General features: G+C 41.7%; 1 protein-coding gene across 1 annotated transcript; it reads left to right on the top strand.

Moving 5' to 3' along the window:
* The first annotated feature begins 2,823 nt into the window (after window positions 1-2,823).
* On the top strand, window positions 2,824-14,425 carry LDHB (lactate dehydrogenase B). Its single transcript, XM_074826424.1, has 8 exons — window positions 2,824-2,980; window positions 3,836-3,967; window positions 8,018-8,135; window positions 8,655-8,828; window positions 10,951-11,124; window positions 12,380-12,497; window positions 13,391-13,514; window positions 14,073-14,425. The coding sequence occupies exons 2-8, from the start codon at window positions 3,842-3,844 to the stop codon at window positions 14,238-14,240; spliced, it is 1,002 nt and encodes a 333-aa protein (XP_074682525.1). The 5' UTR covers window positions 2,824-2,980; window positions 3,836-3,841; the 3' UTR covers window positions 14,241-14,425.
* Window positions 14,426-27,324: the final 12,899 nt, after the last annotated feature.

Consider the following 27,324-nt stretch of genomic DNA (forward strand, 5'->3'; position numbering starts at 1 on the left):
ATTCAGTTCTCTGTATTTTGCAAAGCTGGACAACTAATCCTTTTTTCTCCATTACAGCCTTGTGAAATAACGCTTAGAGCATATCCATCCCACAGTCCAATGACCTACCAGGTCTACCACAGTGACAGAAGATCACCTATTATCTTATGTTCTCCTGCCACCAGGCCTACATCCCATGTTCTTGTGGTGTTTCTTCTCTTCCTAGGTTGCATTCTTCATGACGTTTACTACCTTAGGACTACAACCATCATAAGACCATGGCCATCAGACCATCAACATGTTGCTGTGGGAGAGAGTTCCATTAATAGAGTTTTTCAAGTGAGACCTCTGTTTCTAATTAGATTTAATTGCAGTTTTGGAAAAAAAAAAAAAAAAAACAACCAGCAGGGAAATCCTGTATACTTTCATGTGTTTTGGGAAGATGGTGGGACAGATGCAAGTAGTGGAGTATTTCAGACTTATCTAATTACAGACTTTGAATACAAACCAAAAGTTAAACATGACTAAAATGTACACACAGAAGAATGTTGTAATTGTATGAAGGTTACCAGGCAAATTTATTTAGACTATGTCCCTTAACACTAGGGTTTGTTTTTTCAGGAAAACTGCGCTTCATGAAAAATGCCAATGTTGCCAAACTAGAGTTGAACTTTGAAACTGTGACCTGTCACCAGGAGACTTCCCATGTGACCTTGGGGAGATCTTTTCACCTCTCTGTGCCTCAATCCTCCACCGTCTGGAACAATAAATAAGTAAATAACAAAGAGCAGGAAGAGGGAATAATCTTCCTTCTTCTGCAGTTCTACACCTTTGTCTACTTAGATCGCAAGTGCTTCAGGGAGGGGATTAAATATCCTGTGCTTTTAACACTGAGAGCAAAATGAAGCCTTATCTAAAGGAGGAGAGCTGTTGTAAGATGTGATTCATGGTCCAGTCTGCCTTTAAAAGCTTTAAGATCTTGCAAATAGGAAAGTGGCATTTTCCTCTCCATTTAATAATTACAAATGCTACTATGATAATTGATTGTTGAATGCTCATAAGGAGAAAGAAGGATCCTGTCCAAAGAAGACATAATGCAGTGGTGAATGATCCTCACAACAGGCGCTGGCGGGACAAGCACAGGCCCTTGGTTCTGGTTGAGGAATGGAAATACCTTACTCTGATCCTTCCCTAACCTCTCTTGTAGTTTTTCTTCTCCCTTCTCCTTTATTTTCTCAAAGTTCAGCTGTGCATGTTCCCATTTTGATTATACAGGATAAACTTTCTTACCCTTATATTTTATTGTGTAATTATTATTTGCTTCCAGCTCCCATTTCAACTGCAGTTACCAGTCTTGAATTTATTTGCTCATAGCAAGTCACTACCTGAAGTGCCATGTGGATGGCTTAACTCATTCCTTCCCCTCCAGGGGACCCTTTGCAATGTCAAACAATGTAAAGAAGCAAAGCTGGTCATGGTTAGATATTAATTTAAACCCAGATGAATCTGTACTGCTGCGCAGGAAAACAGGTTTTACCCTTTTCTTACCATTTGTGCTTGCCACCTCCCTCATGCTGGCACCAGCGTCTGTTTGGCTGCTTGGTGAGACAGAGGGAATTTATCCAGTTATTACTAACCTGGCAAAATACCTGGCAAAAAAATCAATATAACCTTAAACTGGCCACAAAAACAGAGAAAAGGTAACCATAGTCTTAGCCAGGAAGGGCTAGCCTCTCTGCGTAGTCACATTTAACCCAGTGACTTACTTGGGAGGACTCTGGAATCCACCACTCTGTTTTCTCTCTTGTGAGAAAGTTAATCATGTGTGACGAGGAACCTAAAGCTTTCTTTTTTTCCCCAGTGCAACTAAATGTGTACAGTTCAGTGGTTTGCCTCTACGTTTTTCCTTTACAGCTAGAAAAAACTAATGTTACAGCATTAGGAGGAAATATTCTTTGCTATTCTTTTCTATTTTGCATGTATTGGTCCTGCAGGAATTTCAACAAATTACTTGTTCATCTCTGCCCAGCAATAGCGGCAAACCGTATACCCGGATTTTCAGTTTATATGTTCCACAGGTCAGAGCAAAGGTTTGTCATGTCATATCTGATTTTTACTGTTACTTACAGTGATAGATGTGCTTATTACTTTAACAAGGCACAAAGCTCCATTCGCACTCCAGGAGCTCATTCCACAGCTCCTACATATTACAATTTCAAAGTGATGCTCTGCTGGGATATAGCGAAACAGCCACGGAGAGTGTGATGTGGACAGGGCCGAAGCAGGGGGAGGGGGCAGGAGCGGTGGCGACACTGCATCAGGTTACATTCCTTGTTCCTGCCAAAGCGCGTGTGTGTTACTCCAGGCGTGCCATTGTCCCGTCGGGATTTGTTCAACCACAAAAAAATCAACCGCAGTCAGCTACAGGGCAAAAATTAGTAGAAAAATCAGACACCACAACTTGGGCAAAGGATCATCACATAACAATTGGTTTTGCACAACTTCTTGCTTGCAGTGATCCCTCTGCACGTTCCTCCTGGCCAAGCCTACGGCCCTGTGAAACGCCGGTAACGCTTCCCCTCGTCTTTAGCTAATTGCGACGGTAACGTGAGACCATCGCTCCCCGTGACAGCTACCACACGAGCGGCGACCGGCTCACAACGCCGACGCCCACAGCACCGACCCACCAGCCCCCAACCGGCCGCCCGCGGACCGCTTCCCCACAGCATCGGGCCCCGGGGACGGCGGGGAACCGGGGCGACAGCGGGGGGAGCCGGGGGCGGGGCGGCGGCATCCTTGAGCCTCCGTCCTTGCCGGGGATTGAGCACGGCGGCCACCGCCCCCCCAGCGGCGCCGGGGAACGCCCAGGAGAGCGCGGCGGGGGGCGGCCCGGCCCGGCCCTGCGCGGGGCCCACCCCTTCCGCTGCGGAGCCCTCATTGCCCGGGCAGGGGACAGTACTGGCCGTGTTTCGCTCGCCTCTCCTTGCTTTGAACCTTGCTGGTGGGTACGGGAACGGGGGGGCCGGCCGACTCCCCTCCCGGGGGTGCTGGAGCGTGGCCCAGCCTGTTCTTCTCTTTCCCGGGCGGCTTGGACCTGCCGGGGCTGGGCGCCTTCACCGGAGGCCGAGCATCCCTGCTTGGCGGTCGGATGGCGTCTGGGCCGTTGGCGGGATGCGGTGGCTGGAGCCGGGCTGCGGCTTCTGAGAGGCGGCTCCTGGCTCGGCCGCCGGTGGTGCGCGGACACCCCTCGGGTGACCTCGTGTGCCGCCCGCGGCCCCCTGCAGGTTGGCGGGCGGCCTCCGCGGCTTGGCAGGGGAGGGGTGAGCGGGGGCGCCGCGCAGGGCGCCGTGGCTTGAGCGAAGGGGCCTTGGGGCTGGATGGAAGCGAGCCGGGGAATTTCCAGCGGGCTTCTGCTCCCAAACTGGTTCGCGGTTTTACTACCGGGCCCACAGCCCGAAGCCCTGGTGGACGCTCTAAGAGGAGGTGAATGCCGAAGAGGCATTAACGCAGAAGGTATTTCTGTCCGGGAAACGAAGGATGTTCAGTGATGTGCTGCCAAAATAGCCTCTGCCCCTCTTCAGTCCCTCGCCGGGCACCAGAGTGGGATGGCAGAAATGTGAGCTAGAGCCCTGTGGCCAAGTGGGAGTGGGTGAGCTGGTCACCTGTGGCATGGAAGGAGCCCTGCGAGCAAGGGCTGTGTGCCTGTGCGCTGCCTGGCATAAACCGCATCAGCAGTGACTCGCAGCACCTCAGTTGGCAAGTGTCCAGCTTTGGCAGATGACCTTCTCAATTCAGAGCATCTGTTTTGGTTCCCTCTGGTTTGCTTTAAAACAAATCTTTCTGTTTCTCCTTGCAGAACACCATGGCTACTCTCAAGGAGAAGCTGATGACCCCCACTGCTGCAGGAACCACGAGCCCAAACAACAAGATAACTGTTGTGGGGGTTGGACAAGTTGGCATGGCCTGTGCTATCAGCGTCCTTGGAAAGGTACGGCTCAAGGACAACGTGCTATTCAATTCCCACCACTGTAAAGTTCTGCACTGCCTGTTTGTCTTTGCAAATGGTGAGAAATTTGGAAAGTTAGTATAGGAGTAAATAATTTCCAGTTTGTGTAAGCAAGCAGTGACCTACATTGTTCATGCAAGGCTGACCTCCCCATTCAGTTTCTCCTTGTTCTCTCACGTTTCTATCTGTGCTTAGCAATCTCTCATTAGGCAGAGTTATTTTTCAGGCTGCTGGGAAAATGTAGTGAGCAGTGGCTCTGAAACCACGGCCAAACTTTGTTTTCTCTTTAATTTTCTTATTTTTCAACAACAAAGCTGGAGTTTGCTTGGTGGGAGAGCTCCGCTGGGCAAGGAATGCAGACAGAGCAGAAAGACATGAAAAATGGGATAGGAATCAGAACTATATGTGTTTGCTTTTTATTCTTCTAATACATAGGTGCTGTAATAACTGAAAATACTGCTATTCCCTTCAGTAGGCTTCTTTATTTCTCTTAAGCACTTACTGATTAGTTATATGACTTTGTTTTCGGAGGGGTTTTAGCTAGTTTTCCAAAAACTAGAAATAGAGGACTGAGCTTAAGAGGTTATTCAAACTTTTTTCCTATTACTGGTTTCTGGTTGGTTTTTTTTTTTTTTGGCGAATCTTATGTTGCAGTCTTTGAGCAAAGCAAAGGCTTATTATGCAATAAGGTTCTCTTGTACTTTGCACTTTGTTTTTAGACAATATTGTGAATGAGTTAAATGTGATTCTTCTCATGCTGTTTTTGAACAGACAAATGAGAGCTGCAGACCTTTCTTTTTTTAAAAGACTGCATAAACAGATATGCCCTATCCACTTGTAGGGGCAGATCTTAAATCAGGTGGCTCACAGATTAAAAATCTTGCATGTACTACTAAACCAACTGTATCTTATTTAGAGATGATCTGTCTTCTACCTGTTACCTTGAGGATGCGTATTTTAAAGTACTAGTTTTTTAATAATTTTTAAAAATTTCAAGCCTTTTCACTTGCTGATATTCATGAGCCTTGTGAGCAAGAAAAAACTGACAGTAGGAAAAGGCCCTTGTGAAACTAAGTACTGATGTGAAAATAACAAATAGTTTTTAGAACTATAACTAAAGGAGAAATTTAATGGAAAAACAATAACAGTTCATTGTGGGGTTTTATATTTATCTTGTAGGCAAATGTTTGTCACCCATGGTCTGAACTCATTTGCTTTTGAAGGAGTACTGTAACCTGTAAGGTTGACAGTGAGGGAGCCAAGTGAAGTTACCACAAACTTCACTACAATCCAGCATTCATCTGTGTTTAATATGCTGCTCTAAGCAGAATCAAATTGTGCTTTCAGAGATCTAGGCACAAAGTTTTACTACTAATGAGTTGTATGCACCAAACCTAGAGTAAAAACTGGTTTTAAATTTTTAAAGCTTGGATTATGGCATCACAGGAGGTTATTTCAACCAGGCTTGTGCTCCCTCTCATTCTCTCACAAGTATAAGCTGCTGTATAAAACATTTTTGTAACAAAATCATCTGACTCTTGTCACTGAATTAGAATCATAATCGTTTAGGTTAGAAAAGACCTTTTAAGATCATAAAGTCCAATGGTTAACCTAGCACTGCCAAGTCTACCACTAAACCATGTCCCTAAGCACTACATCTACATGTCTTAAATACATCCAGGGATGGTGACTCAGCCCCTTCCCTGGGCAGGCTGTTCCAGTGCTTGATAACCCTTTGGTGAAGAAATTAATACCCAATCCAAACCTCCCCTGGTGCAACTTGAGGCCACTTCCTCTTGTCCTATTGCTTCTTACGTGGGAGAAGAGACTGATACCCGCCTTGCTACAAAGTCTTTTCAGGTAGGTGTAGAGAGTGATAAGGTTTCACCTCAGCCTCCTTTTCTCCTGGCTAAACAGCCTAGTTCCCTCAGATGATTGTCATAAGACTCGTGCTCTATACCCTTCACCAGCTTTGTTGCCCTTCTCTGGAAACACTCCAGCACCTCAATGTCTTTCTTGTAGTGATGGCCCAAAACTGAACACAGAATTTCAGGTGCAGCCTCACCAGTGCCAAGTACACTTCCCTAGTTCTGCTGGCCATGCTATTTCTGATACAAGCCAGGATGCTGTTGGTTGTCTTTGCCACCTGGGCATGCTGCTGGCTCATTCAGCTGGCTGTTGACCGTACAATGTGCGAGATGGTTGGCTCCCCAAGATGTCTTTTTGTTAAACCATGACATGAAATTTTGTACTTAATTTCCTATCTACTTAATATCCTGTATGTAGATGCAGTTGAGTTTTAGATGGATTTATAAAATTAAATGGTGTGATACTAAACCAGTAAACTGAAATTAGTATTATTTAATATATAAATTTGAATGACACTAAAATTTCCATGTTGGTTATTTTTAGCTCCCTCTGATTTAGAGACAGGTCACTGATGTTGCCATACTGTTTCAGAAATGGAAACACAGAAATCTCCGCAGTCACAAGTTGTCCATTTTCAATGAGAATATTTTAAACTGCATTTGGTGATTGGGTGGACTTCATTCCTGTGTGTGCTAATGAGCTGAATTCTTCTCTAGGCAACACTGATTCATGAAATTAGTCATTGGAGCTATTCCAGGTGCTCTCTGTTTCGGTGAGAACTGGCTCCTTGAACCTACTGAGTCTGGTGAATATTGGTTGCAAGGTCTAGACTGAAAGTCCCATATTGTCAGACTGTGTGTGTATAAATCTATCCATAATTGCACATGTGCACACATTCTTTTATCAAATTATGATTACACTAACTTTTTAGTTTAACACCAGTGACTTCAGTGGAGGATGCTTTTCCATGGTGTTTAAATAACTGAGACTTTAATGTTACCTTCCAGACTATTTTGAGAACAGAGCAAGTGCAGATATAGATTCTTAGGGTTTTCCTTCAGCATTTGATCAAACCAGCTGTGAAAGGAAGCAATGCAAAAAAGCAATAAATGCTAACATTACTTTAAAGTATGAAATGAAAATCTTAAATATGCCTGCTGTTAAATATATTTTTTCACAGGAAAACCAGTGCCTATTATTGTATGTTTAAAGTAGCTTAGTGAATGCTAATAATTAATCTTTCCATGTGAAGTAATGAGTGTTACCTTTTATATAAAAGTAAACAAAGAAGCTTGCTTGCAGTAATATTTTCAATAGCATAAAAATGGCTTTGCTTTCAAATGAGGTGTAGATACCTAGGAAAATAGAGAAGTAGGAATTTGAATCTCAGTATAATTTACTGGATTATAAGACTTTAAGTATAATAGAATTTAAAAGGGTATTAAACACTTCTTTCAAAAGGCAGTAAAACTTTGCATTAGAGCAGAATGCCTTTTTTCTCTACTCCCCTATTTCATCATTTTCCTGTTCTGACACTATGTGACATTATCTCTCAACTTAACCTGGCTGAACAACAAGCATACATGGCTAAATCTATTCTGCAAAGGAAATACAATGTGGTAGCTCTAGTAGAGAAAAATTGGATAAAGAATCTGGTTTTTTGATACTTTTTAGTATTGAGGAAAATAAGTCTGTTCCCATTCTATATTTTTGTGAAATGGTTGAAGGAATGTTACAAGAGAATACTTATTTGATAATTATGTTGTATGTTCTACTGGGTATTTAAATACTTAAAATAGGCCTATCTGCTGGATGGATTTAGAGGGTTTATTACAACTCTGAAAGATGCAACTTTTTTCTGTAGATAACTAAATCATGCAGTGCCTTACTAATAAAGGGTTAGCTGTGCACTCAAACTCCCCACAGATAATACCTTTTTTTGGGAAGTCTGAATTTATGAACCTGTGCTGTAATAGCCTCTGACTTTGTTACTGTGAGATGCATCAGAACACCAAGATAGTGCTGTCCTACTGGTTTACCTTTGGAGAAGAGATGCTTTCAGCTGTGTAATGTTATTTTAAAATGTAATACAGCTCAACTGAGGGGTAATTTTAAATGCAAGTTAATTGCTTCATTGACTCCTTCAAACTTCTTTGTTTTCAGGGTCTTTGTGATGAGCTTGCTCTGGTTGATGTTTTGGAAGACAAACTAAAAGGAGAAATGATGGATCTACAGCATGGGAGCTTGTTCCTTCGCACTCACAAGATTGTGGCAGACAAAGGTGAATCTCAGTTTCTTTTATTTAATACTGATATTCTGTGATTTTGCTTAGTAGTGGAGCATTAGTTGTGTAATCCTAAATATCTCTAAGGATTTGGCATTTGAAAAGTTAAAGTATATGAATTGGGGTGAGAGTTCAGACGAACACCATAACAATGGGAGTGGCTCTTAATCTGGGTTTTCTCTTACATCTCTGATGGCCACTTTACAGTTTTGGGCTTGTTGAGTAAAACTGATTTTAATGAAACTCTAGTGCCTCTGATGTAGAAGAAATAGTATTGTTGTTTGGATAGTGGAAATGAGATTCTGAGGGGTTGAATATACTCTCAAGACCCGCATATTGATATATCAGGGCAATGCTAAGAGATGATGCTGGCTTTAATATTGATGTCTCGTGTTTTTTGAGTTTGAATGTATGCGCAGTGGAGAAGCTACACCTAATAACTGTGTGAACACAGTGCTACTGAAATTAGTGATGTCTAACACATTCTAAATCTTCTTCCCCCATGCTCTGTTGTAGACTATGCTGTCACAGCCAACTCCAAGATTGTGATAGTAACTGCAGGAGTTCGTCAGCAAGAGGGGGAGAGTCGTCTCAACCTGGTTCAGAGGAATGTGAATGTCTTCAAATTCATCATTCCTCAGGTTGTCAAATACAGCCCCAACTGCACCATCCTGGTGGTTTCCAACCCAGGTAAGGCAGTCTTTTCCTAGAACACTTACAAATTATATTTGTTGAACTAGTGTTTTCTTTTATTGTTTTTTCTCAAATACAAATTGATCGTTGAAAATTAATGGCTTTGTGTGGACATCTGCCATGTAGTTGATAACAGCAGAATACAAATATTCTATACTCTCCAGTGCTTTGTTTATTCATGACTTCTCATGGTGTCCATCTTTTAAAAGCATACTTCATAGTAAATGCTTCAGTTCTTTACGTACTTTGGCTTATGCAGTAGGTAGTTTTGCTTTTAAATTGTGAATCATAACTTTCTTTTGTGTCTGGATATGATATGGTCGTTTTTCAAGATGAAGAATTTACCCTATAGTCTTAGCTATATTTTTAGGAAAAAGAATTTGCATGCTGAAGCCTATGCTCGGGAAAGGCTAACTATACTACATAGTTCAGTTAGATTAGAAAAGATTTAGTTAGAACTGATTACATGTATTTGTGCTCAGTTGCAGGCATCTCATTGCACTGGGACAGCTTGGGTATTTGGATGTCTAAAGCTGACTGCAAACATTCTGATATGCTTTGTAGGGTGTCTCTGTATATTCTGATATGTCTTTTGTAGGGTGTCTTTGCTTGATTCAACATCTGAGTGAAGCCATTACTACAGAACCCTGGCAATGAAGTGATGCTGCTTTTAAAGATAACTCTGTAGAGTTAAAACAGTGTATGTGAAGCTAGCAACTCAGCTGATTGAGTAGTTAGCTGCTATACAGTTAGTACTACTGAATACTAGTGTACTAGGTTATTGTGCAAGTACAGTAACTTACAGCAATCTTAAACACTTACCTAAAAACCAAACTGAGTCAAAGATCAAATTGTTCTTGTTCTAGCAAGGTCAAATTCAAACTATAGACTTCTTTCCAGTAGAGCAGCTGCAGGAAAATTGCATGTTGCTTTTCCAGAACTTTTACAATGCTTTGTTTTCTCAAATTGTGTGGAGTTTTGTCCGCTGGTCTTATATAGTGGAAGTTATTGTGAGCCCATCAGAAGGGACTTCAGGGGTGTCTACTGCATGTGTGTTGGTGTGTGACCTTGGTGTCCTTCCCTGTTTAACCTCCCCGAATCTGCCTGGGCTCTAGCTCAGAGACCACTGTCTGCAGCCTGTCCTGTGGAGAGCCCTATTGTAGGCAAATGATGAGATGACAAAGAGCTCAAAGTCTGGATGTGTGTCTCAGCACCTGATTTGAAAGCCAGACTGTCTGGAGCAGTTGTAGCTGTTTGATAGAGGGGTGCTCTGTAGCCTGTACAGATTATGTGATCTTGGCAGGAACTGCCCCAAGTGAAGCTATAGGGAAGCTGTGCCTGATGAGCATGCCACTTGTAACAGTAAGGTGTGAACTGTACTGAGGTGACATGCTTTTGGCGCCTGAGCAGAGCAAATGATGTATTTTGATATACACAGATATATGCCCTCCTGAGAAACTGTCTAGCTTTTGAGAGTTTTGGAGTCATAATTAATTATTGCAGCCTGTTTGTTATTGTTTGTTTGACCTGTGGATTAGAGGTTTTTCTGCTAACATCCCTCTCTGTCTGCCCCAACCTAGGTTTGTGTTTTTGTAAAATTGCATGCAGCTAAAGCATTTTGTTCATCTGGCTTTTCATGCTACAGAGGTAATCAGTGCAGAAGCTGCTTAATGCATGAGTCTACTTCAGTTTTAATTTCTTAAACAGTTACCAGCTGGAAATAGAATATGTAAATCTTAAACATGTCTCATTGTAAATTGCTTTACCTCTTACTGTGGTGAAGTAGAAGGTAACATTACTTCGGGAAATTGCTTGAATGTTTCAGACACAGGAGTTCAGTGCCAATTCTGGATGCCCTAGGGGTTTAGCTGTGACAAAAGTGCCTCCAACTTTAGCTGGTAGGATTCTAATCTCCAAAGTCCTTCCTCAGTTTTCTTTGAACAGTAGCTTGATGGGTCCTAAATTTCAGGTGGTGCATTTATTTTGATATTAAGATACTTTGACTAATGAACACAACTGTTTTGAATCCTCCTGATTGCCCTACTACCTGCAGTAGAGTAGTTACTGGAGCATTCTTGGTGTATGTGAATGGTTTCATTTACTGTGTTTTTCTTTTCAGTGGATATATTAAGCTATGTCACATGGAAACTGAGTGGCCTGCCAAAACACCGTGTCATTGGAAGTGGCTGCAATCTAGACACAGCTAGATTTCGCTATCTTATGGCTGAGAGACTTGGTATCCACCCAGCCAGCTGCCATGGCTGGATCTTGGGAGAACATGGTGATTCTAGTGGTAAGAAGCAGTTTTGACCTCCTTGGGAATAAGCAATACAATGTTAGAGGTTGAGGCCTAAGGGGTGTTATAAAACTCAAAAGAACAGGTATAGCTGAGCTTGAGTAACTAGCACTTTGCTGTATTTTTATGAAGAATAGAGTTGAGACAAGTCTAGGAAATCTAGCTACACTTACTAATAAAAGTGACTGTGGCTGTAAGATTAAACCCTGAAGAGGCCAGTTTTGTTAGCTAAAGCTGTGTCCTGAAGGCTACAGCTTACTATTATTTATCAGGTTTTGGAGTATCATGACATAGCCTGTAGCACAGTTCTCCTCTGAAAGCAATTTTAGCTCTTGTTAGGTTAATGGCAGAGCTTGTTGCAGGTAGAAAAAGCTAGCAATCCAGATTTGGGCTAACAAAATTATCCCTTACCTTATCTTGTGACTTTTCTTCATGCTAGCTAAGAGAAGATGGTTTTAAAACCATATGAAATCGAATCTTACTTGTCTTAGTTCATGTATTTCAACTCTGAAATGATGCAGAACATCTATATAGATTGGTACAGCTTTGTATTTTAGTGCTATGTATTTCTAAGGGAGCTACCTCTTCAGTGTCCCATTACATTTGATCAAAGTGCAGTGTCTGATCAATAACAGTATTTACTGAAACCAGCCCTATGCTAATGAAAGCAGAGCTTGGCTGAGCATACACAGAACTCATCCTGCTTCAGTGTTATAGCTGCTTTTTCTTTGAAGTAACTAAGAATTCCTAGTCACTTCACAGGAACAGAGAATGAGTAAAGCTGCCTGTAAGCTTCCAGTATGAAGGGAGATGTGCAAATTCCTCTCTTGGTAGTCTCAGTTTGCATATTGTTACTCTTATTCAGGGAAATAGGAGTAGAATTCTTGAAGGCTACCCCTAATACTGATTAGTGGGGGACAGCAAATACTTGCTGCCACTTTTCAGTAAAATTAGATGTATATTTTGGCTAGAATTTGAGGTTCCTGACTTCAAAAGTAGCTGTCTGCACCTTCAGAGGACTGAAAGATCTGTTGTTGATGTGTTGCAATTGACTTGTTAAAGTGTCGGTACTAAAATAGTCTAATTTGACCTCCAGAGTTCTCAGAATTAACTGTAGTTAAATGAGAATTTAAAATCTGTCTCAAACATTATTGTGGTTCTGGCTACTATTACTTTGTTTCCGGTTATCTTAGGAAAAGCAGAGGGGAGTTGCTAAGTGCTTTTGAAACTTAATGTACTCTCTCTGTTACAGTGCCTGTCTGGAGTGGAGTTAATGTGGCAGGCGTTCCTCTCCAGGAACTGAATCCTGCCATGGGAACTGACAAAGATGGTGAGAACTGGAAGGATGTCCACAAGCAAGTGGTTGACAGGTACAATAACTTGAAAAATAAGGCGGATGTGTGATGCTGAAAATAGCTAGTCTGTGTGCTGTGTCCTTGTCAGTGCCTCTCCATTCTGCTGCAGCTTTCATGGCTTTTTTAGGGGGTTGCGTGAGTAAGTGGAACTACAGGTTTAAACACAGAAATGTAGGATTTCAGTTGGTAAGCTTTATTATCCTGCAGCGAGACAAACTATTGCATAACATACCCACTTCAGAACTGCAGTGCGTAGAGCTGTGTGCACTTTTTTCTCCTAAGTAGCTTCTTAAAGGGTTAACTTTGCTCAGAGGGCACAAGACTCGAAGAGAAGGTGGTATGTTTCTCAGCAGAGCATTGGCGTTATTTGGGAAGATTTGTTCATTGATTTAAGGAAATCTGTCTAGAGGTAACTATACATGCTGCAAAATCATTTGTCCTTACTTCACAAGTGAGGCTATACTGGTATAAAGTGTATGCAGATGTTTAAAAAAGAAAAATTAGGATGCATGTGTAGGTAGTGCATGGCTTCAACTCTAAATGTTTACTGGTTCCAAATGCACTCAAGTGTTTGTGCCACTAGCTTGAATAGAGACCTTGTTCAGTTGTAGGTGTCTGTCTTTCTACTTAACACTAAGAACTCTTCATAGATGGAAGCTATTTTTCTTTTCAGCTAATCCTGCGAGAACAATAGGGCTTTATTATACGTATGGGATAATGTAGACTTTATACTTTATCCTCTAATGCTGAAATATATAACTCTCTTACTTTGTTTTAATACCAAAACTTACAATGTGTCACAGGAGTTTCAGATTTTTTTTTAAATGGGAAACATTCATCTTAAGTCTTAGCATTCACACAGTGTCTTGAAGACATCTTAATGCAACTGTATTTCAATATTTCCTTAGTGCTTATGAGGTAATCAGACTTAAGGGGTACACAAACTGGGCTATTGGCCTTAGTGTTGCTGAACTCTGTGAATCCATGCTGAAGAACTTGTACCGGATTCATCCAGTCTCGACATTGGTAAAGGTAAGATGTGGTGGCTAATTGGGTGCTCTAGTTCATTTTGTTTTGGAAAAGCTAAGTAGTCGCCTAAGTCAGTAGGTGCTGAACAAAGGGAGCTTTCTAAAATACCACTTTGAATTTAAAATAGGAGCTTAGTATCGCAGGTTTTTTTCTAGTCTGACCTCTTAGCCTACCCTCCTCACAGGTATGGAGCTAAAACTAAGTTCTCTGTACTCTACCCAATGTTGTCCTACCCTTGTGTAAAGTTTGCCATGTGTGGCATACAGATTCATTAAAAGGAAGTTTCAGTGCAAAAATAGAGAACTCTATGGAGGCCCAGCTGTGATTCCAAAGTGAGGAGTTTGGAGGTCGGCTTTCTGAAATCAGCCATCTCAGTATTGCAAATCATTTTGTCTGAAACAGCTCTGTAGTTATTTGCTCAAATACATTGTGACTGAAAATTTTCTGCAGGTTGCAAAATGATAGTCTTGAGCTCTGCTCTCAAAGCTTCCTGCTATATAAACTAAAAGCACATCTGGGGCGATGGGTTCATGTCTGAGTGATCTCTCCTGTTTGTGTCAGGGCATGTATGGCATTGAGAATGATGTCTTCTTGAGCCTTCCTGCTGTCCTAAGTGCCTCTGGATTGACAAGTGTCATCAACCAAAAGCTGAAGGATGATGAGGTGGCTCAGCTGAAGAAGAGTGCAGATACATTGTGGAACATCCAGAAAGATCTCAAGGATCTCTAACTCATGAATGTTAGATTCCAGCAATAGAAAAACAGCATGATTGTACACAAATATGGGCTCTACTCACTGTACATCTCAATAGTAAACACTTAATGCTCTTTCAGAGTGAGCTTTGTCCACAGTAGCTAAACTTATGCTTGCTGTATCGCACAGATGTTATGAACAAATAAAGCAACTTTCAGGCATGTTTTGTTGTCCTAGTGACTTATTTTCAGTACTGAAAATAGCTAGCTCACTCCAGTGTCCTCCTTTAATGTTTACCACAGGCTACATGGAAGTATAGACACATCTTTTAAAAGGTTAGAAACAATGTAGTAATCACCTGTGGTGGGATTTCACTAATACAACCTTACTGGAAGCCTTTTGTTATAATTTAATCATTTATCCCAGACTTGTTTCTGATATGGTACTTTTTTTTTACTGATGGGTAAAGGAAATGGAATGGGGATCTGCCTCTGGGCCATCTGCCAAAAAATATGGCAACATTCTCTATGCCACTGGCCTAGAAAAGGGGTCCTGCAGATCCTTCTCTCTTCTGGATACAATTCTTTGCTTGTTATTGGTGTCTAGTTTTCAGAATGTTTAGAAAAACCAAGATTCTTTTCTATTTGGCTACCAAAATCCAAGGCTTTTTTTTATAGTTAGATTGGAATCCCATGGTAATCTTGTTTATAGAACAAGTCAAATCAGGCCTTTAATTTCTAAATTGTTTGTGATGATTGTTTCATAATTGCTTATGAGAACAGATTTTAAAAACACCCAAAGTTTTATTTCTTAATCACTTACAATTATGGAATAGGTACAAACCATGAAATAGCCAGTACTTGCTTGGCATGCCTAGAACTGCTCAACCTAAATGTCCAAGGGACAAACAGTATCAAATTCATCTAGTATCATAATTCAGGGGCCTGCAAGTCTTGTTTCATAACATGGTCTTTTCTAGTTTAAAGGATTCTTCTAGCTCCATTAAAACACTTTGAGTAGTGGACTAAAACACTTTCACAAGCAAGTAGCTTAATTTTTGTAGCTCCTCTTAAAAGATCATGGAAGTCCTGTCACATAGCAAGATAACTGCTACCCTGTGATGTAGTAAGTAGTATCATGTAGCTAGTGAAATATGCATGGGATGCTGGTGACAGCATTTACAGAGGGTAACTGGGGGAGACCTTGGGGGATGTTTAATCTCAGTCACAGGCTAAATGCCAGGCTTCTTTACTGATAGGAGAGGGGACATTACAATTTCTGCTTTCATAACTCAATGTGAAGATCTTACTGGAAGGCTTTTCACACCTGGCTAAATTAGTTTAGGTTCCTGCTAAGAACTGTTCATGATCAGCTGTCATGATGTAAATAGCATAAGATGCTGTTCTTTGCAGGACACACCCATTAGCAATTTTCACCTGAGCACATTTAGCTGGTTACCTTGCACAGTTCTTCCTGGGTTTGTTCTCAGTTAATGAAATAATTCAAAGTGATGTTGTGGGACATTATCTGGCAGAATGCTTGAGACTGATGTGCATGAAGAGGCATCAGTTGTCTCAGAGGATATGGAGTGGGCCCTGTTCCCTTCTGATAGTGAGTCTTGATTTTTAAAGATCACTCAGCTACAATAAAACTGGGTTTTGTCCCTGACTGCATCACTCTGCATTCCTCACCCATTAACGTGTAGGGTCATACCTTGTTCTGTGGTCAACAAACTGAGACCCAAAGTAGGTTGGGACATCTTTAAAGGAACATGGTAATCAGTGCTTGAGTGGGGCAGCTGCTGTTGCTTAGTGTCTGTCAACTATTTTTTCAATCCCCTCTGAGACCATGGGGGGTTTTTTGTTAGCGATCATAAGACTCAAAAACACTGTAAGATCTTTTGTGCCTAGACATTAAGCAACCAGAGAGCTAATGACAATCTCTACTACAAAAAAGTACAGTCTGTTACAAGAAAAGAGTCAGTAGATATGGGTAAAGCAGGGAACTGAAGGAATAAGAATATTGGTTTGTATGATGAGCACTTTTCTTAGCACATCAGCAGCCTCACTGTACCAACTTCTACTTTTAGAGAGATGACATAATGAAGGAAAATTCTAAGAAATTTAAACAGTGATGAAGTGGCCTTGTGGGTGTTATGGGGGATAGGTTCAAAATTTTTAAATAGGGATGAGTATCCCAGGCTAGGGAATAGAAATTTTATAAATAGGTTCTTCAGATTATTTTTTGCCATCACTGATTGTAAGCCCTATGCAAGTACATTAATTATATTGTAATTATTTTTTCTTAGGATTCTTATCACAAGATCTTGTATTTTAACTTCATTGCAGTCGCATGGCTGTAGAATAGCTTCCCTATGTATGCTTACACAACACCAGCCTATCACTTTCTGTTACTTGGAGTCTATCCATAATGTAGTATAATATCAACCATGTAAATATCCTAATAACTATATTGCCATAGTACTTTTAAAAGCTATCTGTGGGGTTTTTTTTCTGAACATAATAGACTCATGTTTATATTGTATAAGCTTTGTTTGTACAGCCCATTGATACATGCCATGAAAGGCATTACAGGTTTTTAACTACATTCCTATGTGTCAAGAGGTACCTTTGTCACTCCTTGGTCTGACAGAAGACATTGTGGTACTGTTGGACAGAACAGTTCAGAACACTTCAGAAAGTGCTGAGGACAGTTGCTCGACTCACATGAGGTGAGACCAGTAATGTTATTTTAATTGCTGGAAAGACCTAGACTCCCTCACATTTGCAGATACATAGATACAGGCTACAGCATAGAAAGTCTGACTACCCTGCAAATGTCAGGCAAGAGACAAGCAGATAGAGTCAGACAACAGAGACAGGACGGATTCTACTGGCATGGTTGTGCCACAGGACTGGAACTCAGTCCTCCGAGTTATGCTCAGTCTCAGATACATGCTATTACAACTGTATTTGTATCATAGCATTCCAAAGAAATGTGTGTGAAGGAGAAAGAGCCTGAGTTTTCCACCTTCACATCCAGAACATTGAGATAAATGAGTAGCATCCTTTGCTTTATTGTCAGTCTGCATAGCAGCTGTCTACGAGCTTAGTAAAACAAAACTGCTGTTAGTGGTAATCAGCCATCACCCAAACAAGAGGTGGGCTTGTTCCAAGCCCAGACATAGGGTTAAATCAGCTGCTTTTTCAGTAGTCGAAGGATAAAAATGGGGCAGGGAATTGAAGGCAGGTTTAAACAGTGAGATAGTGTTAAAAAGAACACGTAGGCGTAGAGCAATAGAAATGTTTTATACATGCATTTTGCTATACATGCTTATATAACTTTCATACCAGCTAACTTCGAACTGTGTTTTATGATAAGTAGGTGACTTGGGTCTTAAGTTGCTCCCAGAGTTCTTGTTATCATTGTGTTTACACACTTCATGTCAGCCTTGTGCTGCAAAGAAATGCTGTTTTCCCCAATTTACAGACATAAATCAGAACAATTAAGCCACAAATTCTCAGTGGAACGTAGATGCTGAACTCTCACTAATGCCAGTGTGACCAGGAGCCCAAAACCATTTAAAAGTCAGATCCTTATATCATGGTCCAGAATGACACAATGGCACAGTGTAATGGCCTCTCAGGGCAATGCCTAATTTTGGGCATTCCTTTCTCCTATGAACAGTTCTCCTCTAATGCATGTCTGTGAACCCAGCCTTATGTAAGTCAAAACTTTCAAAGCTTTTCACAGGCTACAGTAGACAAGGTCTTCCTAAAATCCACACCAATCACTGTGATGTACTACAATTTCATAAACCGTTCCTGAGATACCATTGATATGTGAGTTATTATTCTGTGCAAGCAAAGGAGTCATGCAAATAATTAACTTAGATTGGTGTATTGCAGAGGTAAGACTCAGGAGGGCTGGATTTGCTCAGTGTCTGAAATGAATAATTTACCTGCAAACATAAACAACAACAGTCTGGCCCAGGCCATGGCTATGCAAAATAAGATTTCTGGGTAAATATTTTCTCCCTTATGCTCTCCTCTTTAATAGCTCTTCAACATTATTTAGACGTGTTTACATATTCAGTATCTGAGGTAAAAAATCCAGAAAATTTGTCAAAATAGCATGAAGGTGGATTCCCACCAGCATTGACTTCTGGAAGGGAATATTCATAATTCTTGCTCTGTGAGATGTTCTAAATGAAAAGACAAAGGGAAGAAAAGAGACCTTTTGTTTGAGACAGTTTTCTCTGTGCTGCTAATTCTGTATTTCAGACAATAAGACAGAAATTCAATGATTTCCAAATTCTCTGTTCATTCAGCAGTCTCCACCAGTAGTAGATACTGGCATACTCTCCCAGTATCACTGGGAATCGGGAATGGTTACCATGTCTAAGAATCACATCAAACTCATTTTCCTACCCACATATGACAATAGGGTTGTCCCTGATACTCTCAGACTGAAGATCAGTCTAGAAGAGTATTTGTTGACGTTCTGTTCATTTTACTGAGTTTGTTTTTCCCATAGCAAATTGTTGTGCAGTAGAGGGAAATAAATATTTTTTAAACGAATTCTGTACCGGGCTGATTCTGAATGCTGCAGTATTTTTTCTGAAAGATAAAAGAAGACTAACCAGAAACATCTCTTTTGACATTCTTCAAGGGCATTCAAAGTCAGTGGAGTTCTCAGACAGAAAAGAAGTTAAGACCACAGTCACCTTAGATCAAGTGCCTGTATTCCACTGAGTAGGATTTATGCTTAAGTGGTTTGTTGAATGGGGTTAAATTTCAACATGTTAAATTTCAATCTTAATGCTGATCATGGGATAACCTGTTTTTTAAGTCCTTACTATACTTACATAGCTGAATGAATGGAAATGCCTCTTTCAGCACTACACCTTTGAGTTTGCAGCATAGTCTTTCAAAGCATAGAAACCTTTGCTTGCAGCCAGAGAAGTAAAATGATGCAGTCCTGGCTATTTGAGGAGATGCAGATAAGCTCTGTGAAGCTGAGCTGCCAGCCCTGATAACAATTCCTCCAAGGTCACACAAGATACGAGATGTACTAAGAATTCATACCCAGCCTGAACTTTTTAACATTTCTGACAAAAAGAAACCCCAAAACTAAAAGAGTCCCCTTTGATGTAACAGAAGGCAAGAACAATTATTATGACAAAAGGAATCACAAGAAAAAGGGAAACCCAGAATATTAGGCAAATGAAGCTTCAGTCTCTCTGTCATTACCACTTGCAGTTAAGGAGAAAATACAAGTTACACAAACACTGACAAACTGTGCTGATCACAGAAAACAAACAAATATCAAAGCAAATGTGTGTGTGTATAGCTGTGAAAGTGTTTGTGAGTGTCTTTGTACATGAGTCTGAATTACATGCCATGGGGGCATGGCACTGTGCAGTAGAAAAGACAGTCAAAACAGTATATATTAGTCTTGCATTTTACTTTTACAAGTTATAGCCATATCAGACATCATACAGAAAATCTTGGTGTTTCTCAGAAATTGTGTTTGCATGTGCCTGTACGTTTATCTCCCAAAAGAATGAGTGTGGTTTTTTCAGTCTCTAATGCCTACTGCCTGGCTGGAGATACAGAAAGGGAGACTGCTCTCTCAGAGAATGTGGGCTGTATGTCCATCCTTTGTGAAGAGATCACTTCAGGTCCCTGGGGTGAGGTGACTTAAAAATGGGAACATTTCCACGTCTCTACTCACATGTAATATGGCATACATAATTTGTAGCACAGCTTTTACACATTTAACAGCCCTGTCCCTCAGAGGGATACTTGGTCATTGCAGCATTTATTTTAAACTTTGAATAGGATGGTAGCATTCTGATGCTTATCAGGATCCAGCTTAGTGGCCAAGCTGGCATTTTTTTCCAAAGCTAAGTCCAAAAGGATTAATATTAAACTTGCCCCTGGCAAACTGATATCTGCAGGATGGCTAACTCTCATTCTCACTCTCCTGGATGAAGCAGCAGAGGCCCACGGTGCTCTGCAGAGCTGGGAATGTCAGCCTCTCAGACCACCTGATATGAATGTCCTTTGTTTGGTGTATTCTGGAGTCCACGCACTCCACACCTATTTGGGACAAAATGTATACCAGATGTCACTGAGAAAAGTCCACTGTGTCACATCACTCCCCAAAACTTAAAATGTTTTATAGCCTCTTCTCTCTGCTGGCCATTTTACAGGGTCGCTGTAACTAGAAGGAACAATTCTCCACTTGTGTGAGATTTGGAGAATTTTTTGGACTTGCACAAAGCAGGGGTGAAGGCCGCTCCTTCACAGCTGGAATGATCTGAACTTGCTGAGTTCAGGCAGGCAATTAGGGCTGGCCCTAGAGCATTTCTGAACAACTTCCTGATCTTCCCAAAACTCTGCAATGACCCTAAATGACCAATGTGCTAGAAAATGAGCTATTCTCTCAATGAGATATTCTCTGCAAACAGCTTTGTCCTCTAACAGCTTTCTGGTATGCTGCTAACAATGCTGGGGAACCCTCAGCTGACTGCTCAGACAGCCTCACTTTGCACAGCAAAGCTAGCAGCTCAGGAGAGCCCACACATTAAACAGGTAAATGGCAGCAAAAAGGAACAATCTAGCTGACAGGGTCTGATTCCCCAACAGCTAAGGCCTTTATGATCAAGCCTAAAGAAGGCAGCCGTTGCATAAGGAGTGGTCAGCAACACTCCTAGGAGTTCATATGCTGTTCTGAAACATGAATTTCTTTTATAGGTATTCTGCTGTGGTAGGAAAATAAAATTGTTTAGATATTTGTCATGCCACGCAACTGCTATTATCCTCTCATCAGTAGTTATGGTTTTGAACAGGCAGCTTTCTTTCCAAAACTAAATTATTCTTTTCATGGCAGCCTAAATGTCATGAAGACCTGGGGTTTTTTTAGTAGTATTTTAATAAATATGTACAAAATAGTTTATGGTGCTGATGTAAACTGATGTCTATCAGTCTGTGGCTTTAAGGGGCTTATAACCATATACAATTATCCTTGATATGTTTGGGATTCAGGATTGAGGAAGTCTCTACCAATTTGGGAGTATCCTCAGCCAGGAATTTCTCAACAACCATTTATCCTAGAATGCAGGGGTCTGAGGCTGAATTTGAGGCTCAAGTCTTCTTCCAAGGTTAGAGTGCTTAATAATACATGATTTTCTAGCCTACAGTATTAGGACAGTAAGATCTGGCTGATAAACACGAACCATTAGAACTAATTGATGGGGGGGTATACATCCCCACCAACAGATTTTTTCAGAGCTCCCTGGGGTAAGCAATTTACCATGGGTATTGAATGGAGCAAAATCATATCTGTGTCTCAACTAGAGAGACAAGGGTAGCTGAGCTAACAGACATGTGTCCCCCACCTCCTCAGAACAGGTCCTGATTTTATCAGCTACTAGGACCTGATGTAAAACTCCCAGAAATTTTTACAGACACTTTTACTACAAATTTGACTAGAGTTTGACCACACACTGAATGCCAAATGCTTTAAGGGTAACTAAAGACCTGCAACATCTCAAGCACTCTTATGCATACCCATACACTCCTTCTGCATTTCTTAAGTCTTATTTATTAAGTAAAGTCTGTCCATCATAATCCAGCTCTCCTGTTGGGTTTCAGACCGCAGGATAGCTTGGCAGGTGGCCAGCGAGCTAAGATGCCTGATCACAAAGCCTCGTTATAAAAGGAGGAGGATGCTGGTGAACAATTTAGACACATCACTTAGGCAGGTTTGCTTTATTATTCTAATTTTCACTACCACTTTGGGATTTAGAATGAGGTTTGCTAGACTCTGAAGCAAAATATAGTAAGACTTTACCCTTTTCTCTTTAGAAGTGTTAAAAACAAGTGCAGCTGACATCTTTGTGTGGTTGTGTAACAAAACTAAACCACAGAAAACAGATATTTCTACCTTAAAATTCTGGAAAATACTTTTTTTTCATTAAGTAAAAATCTGAGGTTTTTTCTAAAATTTTTTAGGAAGGTTTATCTGTACACCTAAATTGCAAAGGTGAGGCCTTCCAGTGGGGTAAAAAAGACGCCTACATCACATGGAGATCAAAGGAACATCTTTAGAAGTTAGGTAACTGAAGACAGGAAATACCACAAAGAAGTTCAAAGGGGCAAAACCAAAAACCTGAGATGAAGAGAAAAAAAAAAAAAAAAGACATCTAATGTTATCATACTGGGGTTTTTTTAAGTCAACAAACAAATCTCTGTAATGTGCCCCATTAAAAGAGTGGATATTACTTGTAGGGGTACAAAATAAAGCACAGTCTCTATCTCAAAGTTCCTTAAGTTTCTTCATAAGGGTTGCTCTAGTCTTGGCAGCCCACACTGTTGAGTGCTAAGAGCTCATTTTATTAAGGATCCCATTTTTTCTCTTCTTTTCCTCTCTTCCCTGGGTGTCTCAGCCTGAGGCAAGGGCTTTTCTTCCAGGTGAAGATCGACCATTGTGCTGATTGTGTTGTGATTCTGTTTCCACGGGCTTCACAAAACTAAAGTTTGTCATGAACCAGGATTTAGGGAGAGGGATAAAACAGCCTTTTGGTCAAATAGAAGACACTGGAGAACTCATGTTAATACCATCAGTGCCACCTACTGCTCTATTTCTGAAGTACAGTCTGTGTACATCTGTGATTGCTACAAATCATCTAGCTTCCTCCTGTAAAATTTGACTCAATGTATATGAGTATTTTTAACATCTATGTCTTTTAATTTTTCCCCTACAGTTAACGTAGGCAAACCTTGAAACTGCAGTTATGTTTAAAACAAGCCACACCTAGACAGTTATCTCATTATAAACTCCCACACATTGAGAGCATTTCTTCCCCTAACACGTACTTTCTCACTTGCAGCCAGGGGGGCTGACGTTGATATTCCAACTAAAAAGATTGTCTGAAGTGGTTCTTCTGGAGGGACTGTGGTGTGACGACAACATCCATGACTCATATCCTGGGGTGATGTCCTGAGTTAGTTTTTGCAGATAACTTCGCTCTACCAAAATATAGAGTTGGGTCAAAGCGTGCAGAGAAGACAACACCCTGGGAGAGAACAGTTTCAAAAAGAGTTATAGGTAGGGTAGAATGCACAGCATTGTCCCTGCATTGTGATCTCAGAGAACTGTAGGAAATTTGGGAAAAACAATACATGCTTTGTATGATTTCTCTTCAAAGACCTTGCAGACTCAGCCTTCTTATTGTCCAGTATTCTTGCAACCGAAATTATTTCACTTCTGTGGGTTGAAAAAGAATTTGGTAGGATAACAAATGATGCCTAGCAGAACTGAGGCACACTGAATAATACATTACCAGAGGACATCTGTATACTTTGGGATTAAGTGCAATATGAGAACTAAGGCCAGTCTCAAAAGCAGTTTCACTTGTTTCCAGATTTCTGGAAAATATTTTAATCAATGTTATATTTCAAAAACTACTATTTTGGGTAGGTTTCCATCTTCCCACTTCAGCAGTTTTCCTCCGTTTTGCTAAAAAGGAACAAACTGTACAATTATAGTCACTTCCCTGCCTCTGTGACAAAAATTACACATTGTTGTAGCATTAGCAGAGCATCCCTTTCACAACTTGCACCTCACTGCAGTTCACGTGGAGGATAGCTAGTGACTACCCTTCCATTCCCTTCTGCTCTTGGTGACTGCCCCTCCACTGTGTGTGCTAAGTTTGCCCACTCTTAATGTCAGAATATAGCTTTTCTCCTGGAGAGGTCATTTTGCTGTAGGTGCACAACTACATGCATTATCTCCTTTATGACAGTAAACATAGATAACTCCAGGTGCATCGCAGAGATCCCACACTTAATCCTGGCAGGCCATAACTACAATGAATAGGGCCCTTTGCTATAGTAATTGAGAGCATTTGCAGGGATGAAAGTTTTTGAGCTGCCTATTGGATTTAACCTTTCCTAGGCACTTCATATGCTTTTCCCTCACTAATAAAAAAAACCCAGGAATCTGGGATGGCACTGTGGGGAAAAAAATGCTTCTTTAAGACATGCAGATTGGATAAAGTCAAATGTACTCAGAATATGAAGGAATACTAATGTTCATAGTCTATTGGGCACTTTTTGTCAGAAGATCAGAAACACTTAAAAACCCCCATGAGTATTATCTCTAACCTGTGAAAGATAAAAATGAAGTACAGGATAGTTACATGAGTTGCCCAGGTTCACACAATGATGGTGTTGCCAGTGCTTGCAAAATTATCTCACGGTATCTGATGATTCTTCCAAATCCATTCTCCAAGGTTTAAGGGGCTATATCACCTTTTGCCAAATCCAAAAAGTGAAAGAAGTATCCCCTAATTACAGGAAAAAAAAAAAAAAAGCACTGGAAAAACATGACACCTAAGAACCTGAAAACCACAGCCTATACAGAGTTTAAAAATTTTATTATGACAACTTCATCCCACTGTTCTAAAATTATTTGCACTGTTTTTAGGCTTTTGAAGGCTTGGGGACGGTGATTATGTCAGTGAGCCAGTGCCAACCGTTTATCTGGCATCACTACTAGTGGTTTGTATGTCATCTCTGGAGAGGTAACTGGTATAAACATGATGTCCTGAATGAGGTTCAAAGGACTACAGAGGACAGAGGTAGCCAGCCAGCACTGACGATGAGGCCCATGCACCTGCAAACCCACCTGGTTTCCCTCTGGGAAGCTGCAACTTGTGGTAGTTACTTGTAATTAGAGCAAGCAAGTGCGAGTTCCTCGAGTGGCAGTCTCATTTTTGCTAAATAAAAGTTTGTGTGTACTGCCTAACTCTACAAACACCCCCACCGGCAGTCCCGCCAGCGAGACGCCCCAGTGCCTGAGCCACCATCAGTGAGTGGGTGCCCCAGGCCGAGGGAGGTGGCCTGACATGGCGGCCGTTAGGCGGCGCGCCCTGGCGGCCCGCGGGCAGGGTGGCCGCAGAGAGGCCCCGCGCCAGGGTCGGCGGACGGCGAAGCAGCCCCGCGCCGCTTCGCCCAGGGACTCGGTCCTTAGGCCGCAATCAGTGAGGCAGACCCGGGGGGGGGGGGGGCGAAGCGCCCCTGCCGTCTCATTTAAAAGCGCTGGGTTTGCAGTGTACTCGTTGACACAGAGCTGATGCGAGTCCCTGGAGTTAGGATAGGTTTGTGGACTGTTTTGTTCTTACCTTCTCCACTCTCACCTGCGACTTTGTGAGACTGGCTGCTTTCAGCCTTGCCCTCAGGGTTTCCAGGGAAAGATATAAAAATATGACTTGGGCCAACTGATGGTCCAGAAATGAAGTGACCCCTAAAATATTACTGTTTTTTCTTTTAAGTAACACATTTTTTAACCTATAGGATGATAATGGTTTTCTACCTACTCCAGTTAGTAAAAGCCACAACTTCTCCAAAAACAATGATTCTTGTTCAGGCTTTTTTTTCATAAACTGGTAAATAGGGCAACTCAAACCATGAAGGCAAAGAGACGCCCAGCCAATAAAACCCTGAATCCCTCCCTGGGCAGGCTGTAATGCCTTCCGGTTAACCTAGAAGGGAAACCTCTTTCCCTGGACTCACAGCCGAGCTGGTGGGTGAAGCAGCACAGCACAGCTGAGCCTACATGCCAGCTCCACTGGCTGGAAAGCTGAGGGGGCATTTGCTCTCATCTTTCCTGTCTCTCCCTGTTCCCAGCCATGCTGCTTCATCCTCTCTTGCCAGGCTCTTTGTGGAGACAGCTCTAGTTCCTAACTTGGCAAAAAAAGTTTTCTGCATCCTTAGGTTAGTTCAGTGAGCTGTATCCATCAGCTCAGGGATGGGACGACTGCTGTAAGTGCACAGAGAGCATGGGAACTGCAAGTAGAAGACCAAGTCTTTTGGGGAATAGTTAGCTGTTAAGGTAGGCTCAGCTGTATGTTATGTCTAAGAGACTTTTATGCAAGTGGACTGCTTGTCTTCTAAACCAATCACCTTGGACCTGTTTTGTCTTACTGGAGCTCAGAGCCTTTCCCTGTATGCCACTATGTAGTCCATGCCTGCTGGTTCCAATGTTATTCTCCACAGTGTCAGAAATGCCCTAGATCTCACCTGGAGATTTGCTCACTGGTGAGTGCAGATTTTGGGCAGGTTGTGCTCTAAGATCAGAATCGGATTTGACTTACACAGCTGTCCCAGAAGCACTGGCTTCTCAACCAGATGTGTAAGCACATAAGCATCTTCCAAGCAAGCAGCTGCTCTGTGGAGCTTTGAGGATCTCAGGTTGCACATTAGGGACTGACATCTCTGCAGGTGTGTGCACCACTTACAGCATCCCAGCTCTGTGCTGGAGCAAGACAGAGGCATACTGTTCCCTGGCTTACTGCTCACTAGTTTCTCTGGGCGAAGGCCAGAAAAGAGCTGTGGCATAGAAAAAGAGAAACCAGGTGGAAAATCAGGGACAAGGGCTGCAAGGAGGACCAAAGTGCGTGACAAAGTAGGGATAGAGCCTTTGTAGCTCTGTTTGTAAAAGCTTGCAGGCCTGCTCGAGAGCAGAAAGAGGCCAACAGCTTGTGCAGAGCCCTGAGAACAAAGCTGGAGTTAATTGTGTGGGAAGGGTATGAGGTAAACTAGTGCTTATAGACTGCTGAACTGAACAAGAATAGCAAACAGCATTTAACCTGGCAAGTAATCTGAGCGACATCATTACTAACCTGGTTGGTAAGTGGCCAGCAGATAGAGAAGGTCCATGGGTGTTAATGGGAGGGTGTATCTTGAGGGGAGGACTCAGGGGCTGGACTCAAATCAGGTGGTGAACTCAAAGTGTCCTCCCTGCTGGAGTTTGCTCAGGGCAGCACTGAATTCACAACTGTCGAATTTCAGTTGTCCCTGAGGAGATACTGAATGCTGTGGCTGAGGGGCTCAAACCCACTTTTTACCTCCCTTTAAGAGAAGAAAAAGAACGAGCCCTGGCCCCAAAACAGCAAGGCCTTTCTCAGGTCAGTCTTAAATTCTTACCTCAATGAGCAGCTGCTTCTCAAGCTCTGAGGATTTCACTGAGCCAATTTAATGCTGGTGATAAGACAGTTTAAACCCATTAGCTCCCAGCTATCTGAATAATTTTCTCCTTGGAGCGCAGC

This window comes from Strix aluco, chromosome 5 (genome assembly GCF_031877795.1).
Source record: "Strix aluco isolate bStrAlu1 chromosome 5, bStrAlu1.hap1, whole genome shotgun sequence".
Taxonomy (NCBI): Eukaryota; Metazoa; Chordata; class Aves; order Strigiformes; family Strigidae; genus Strix; species Strix aluco.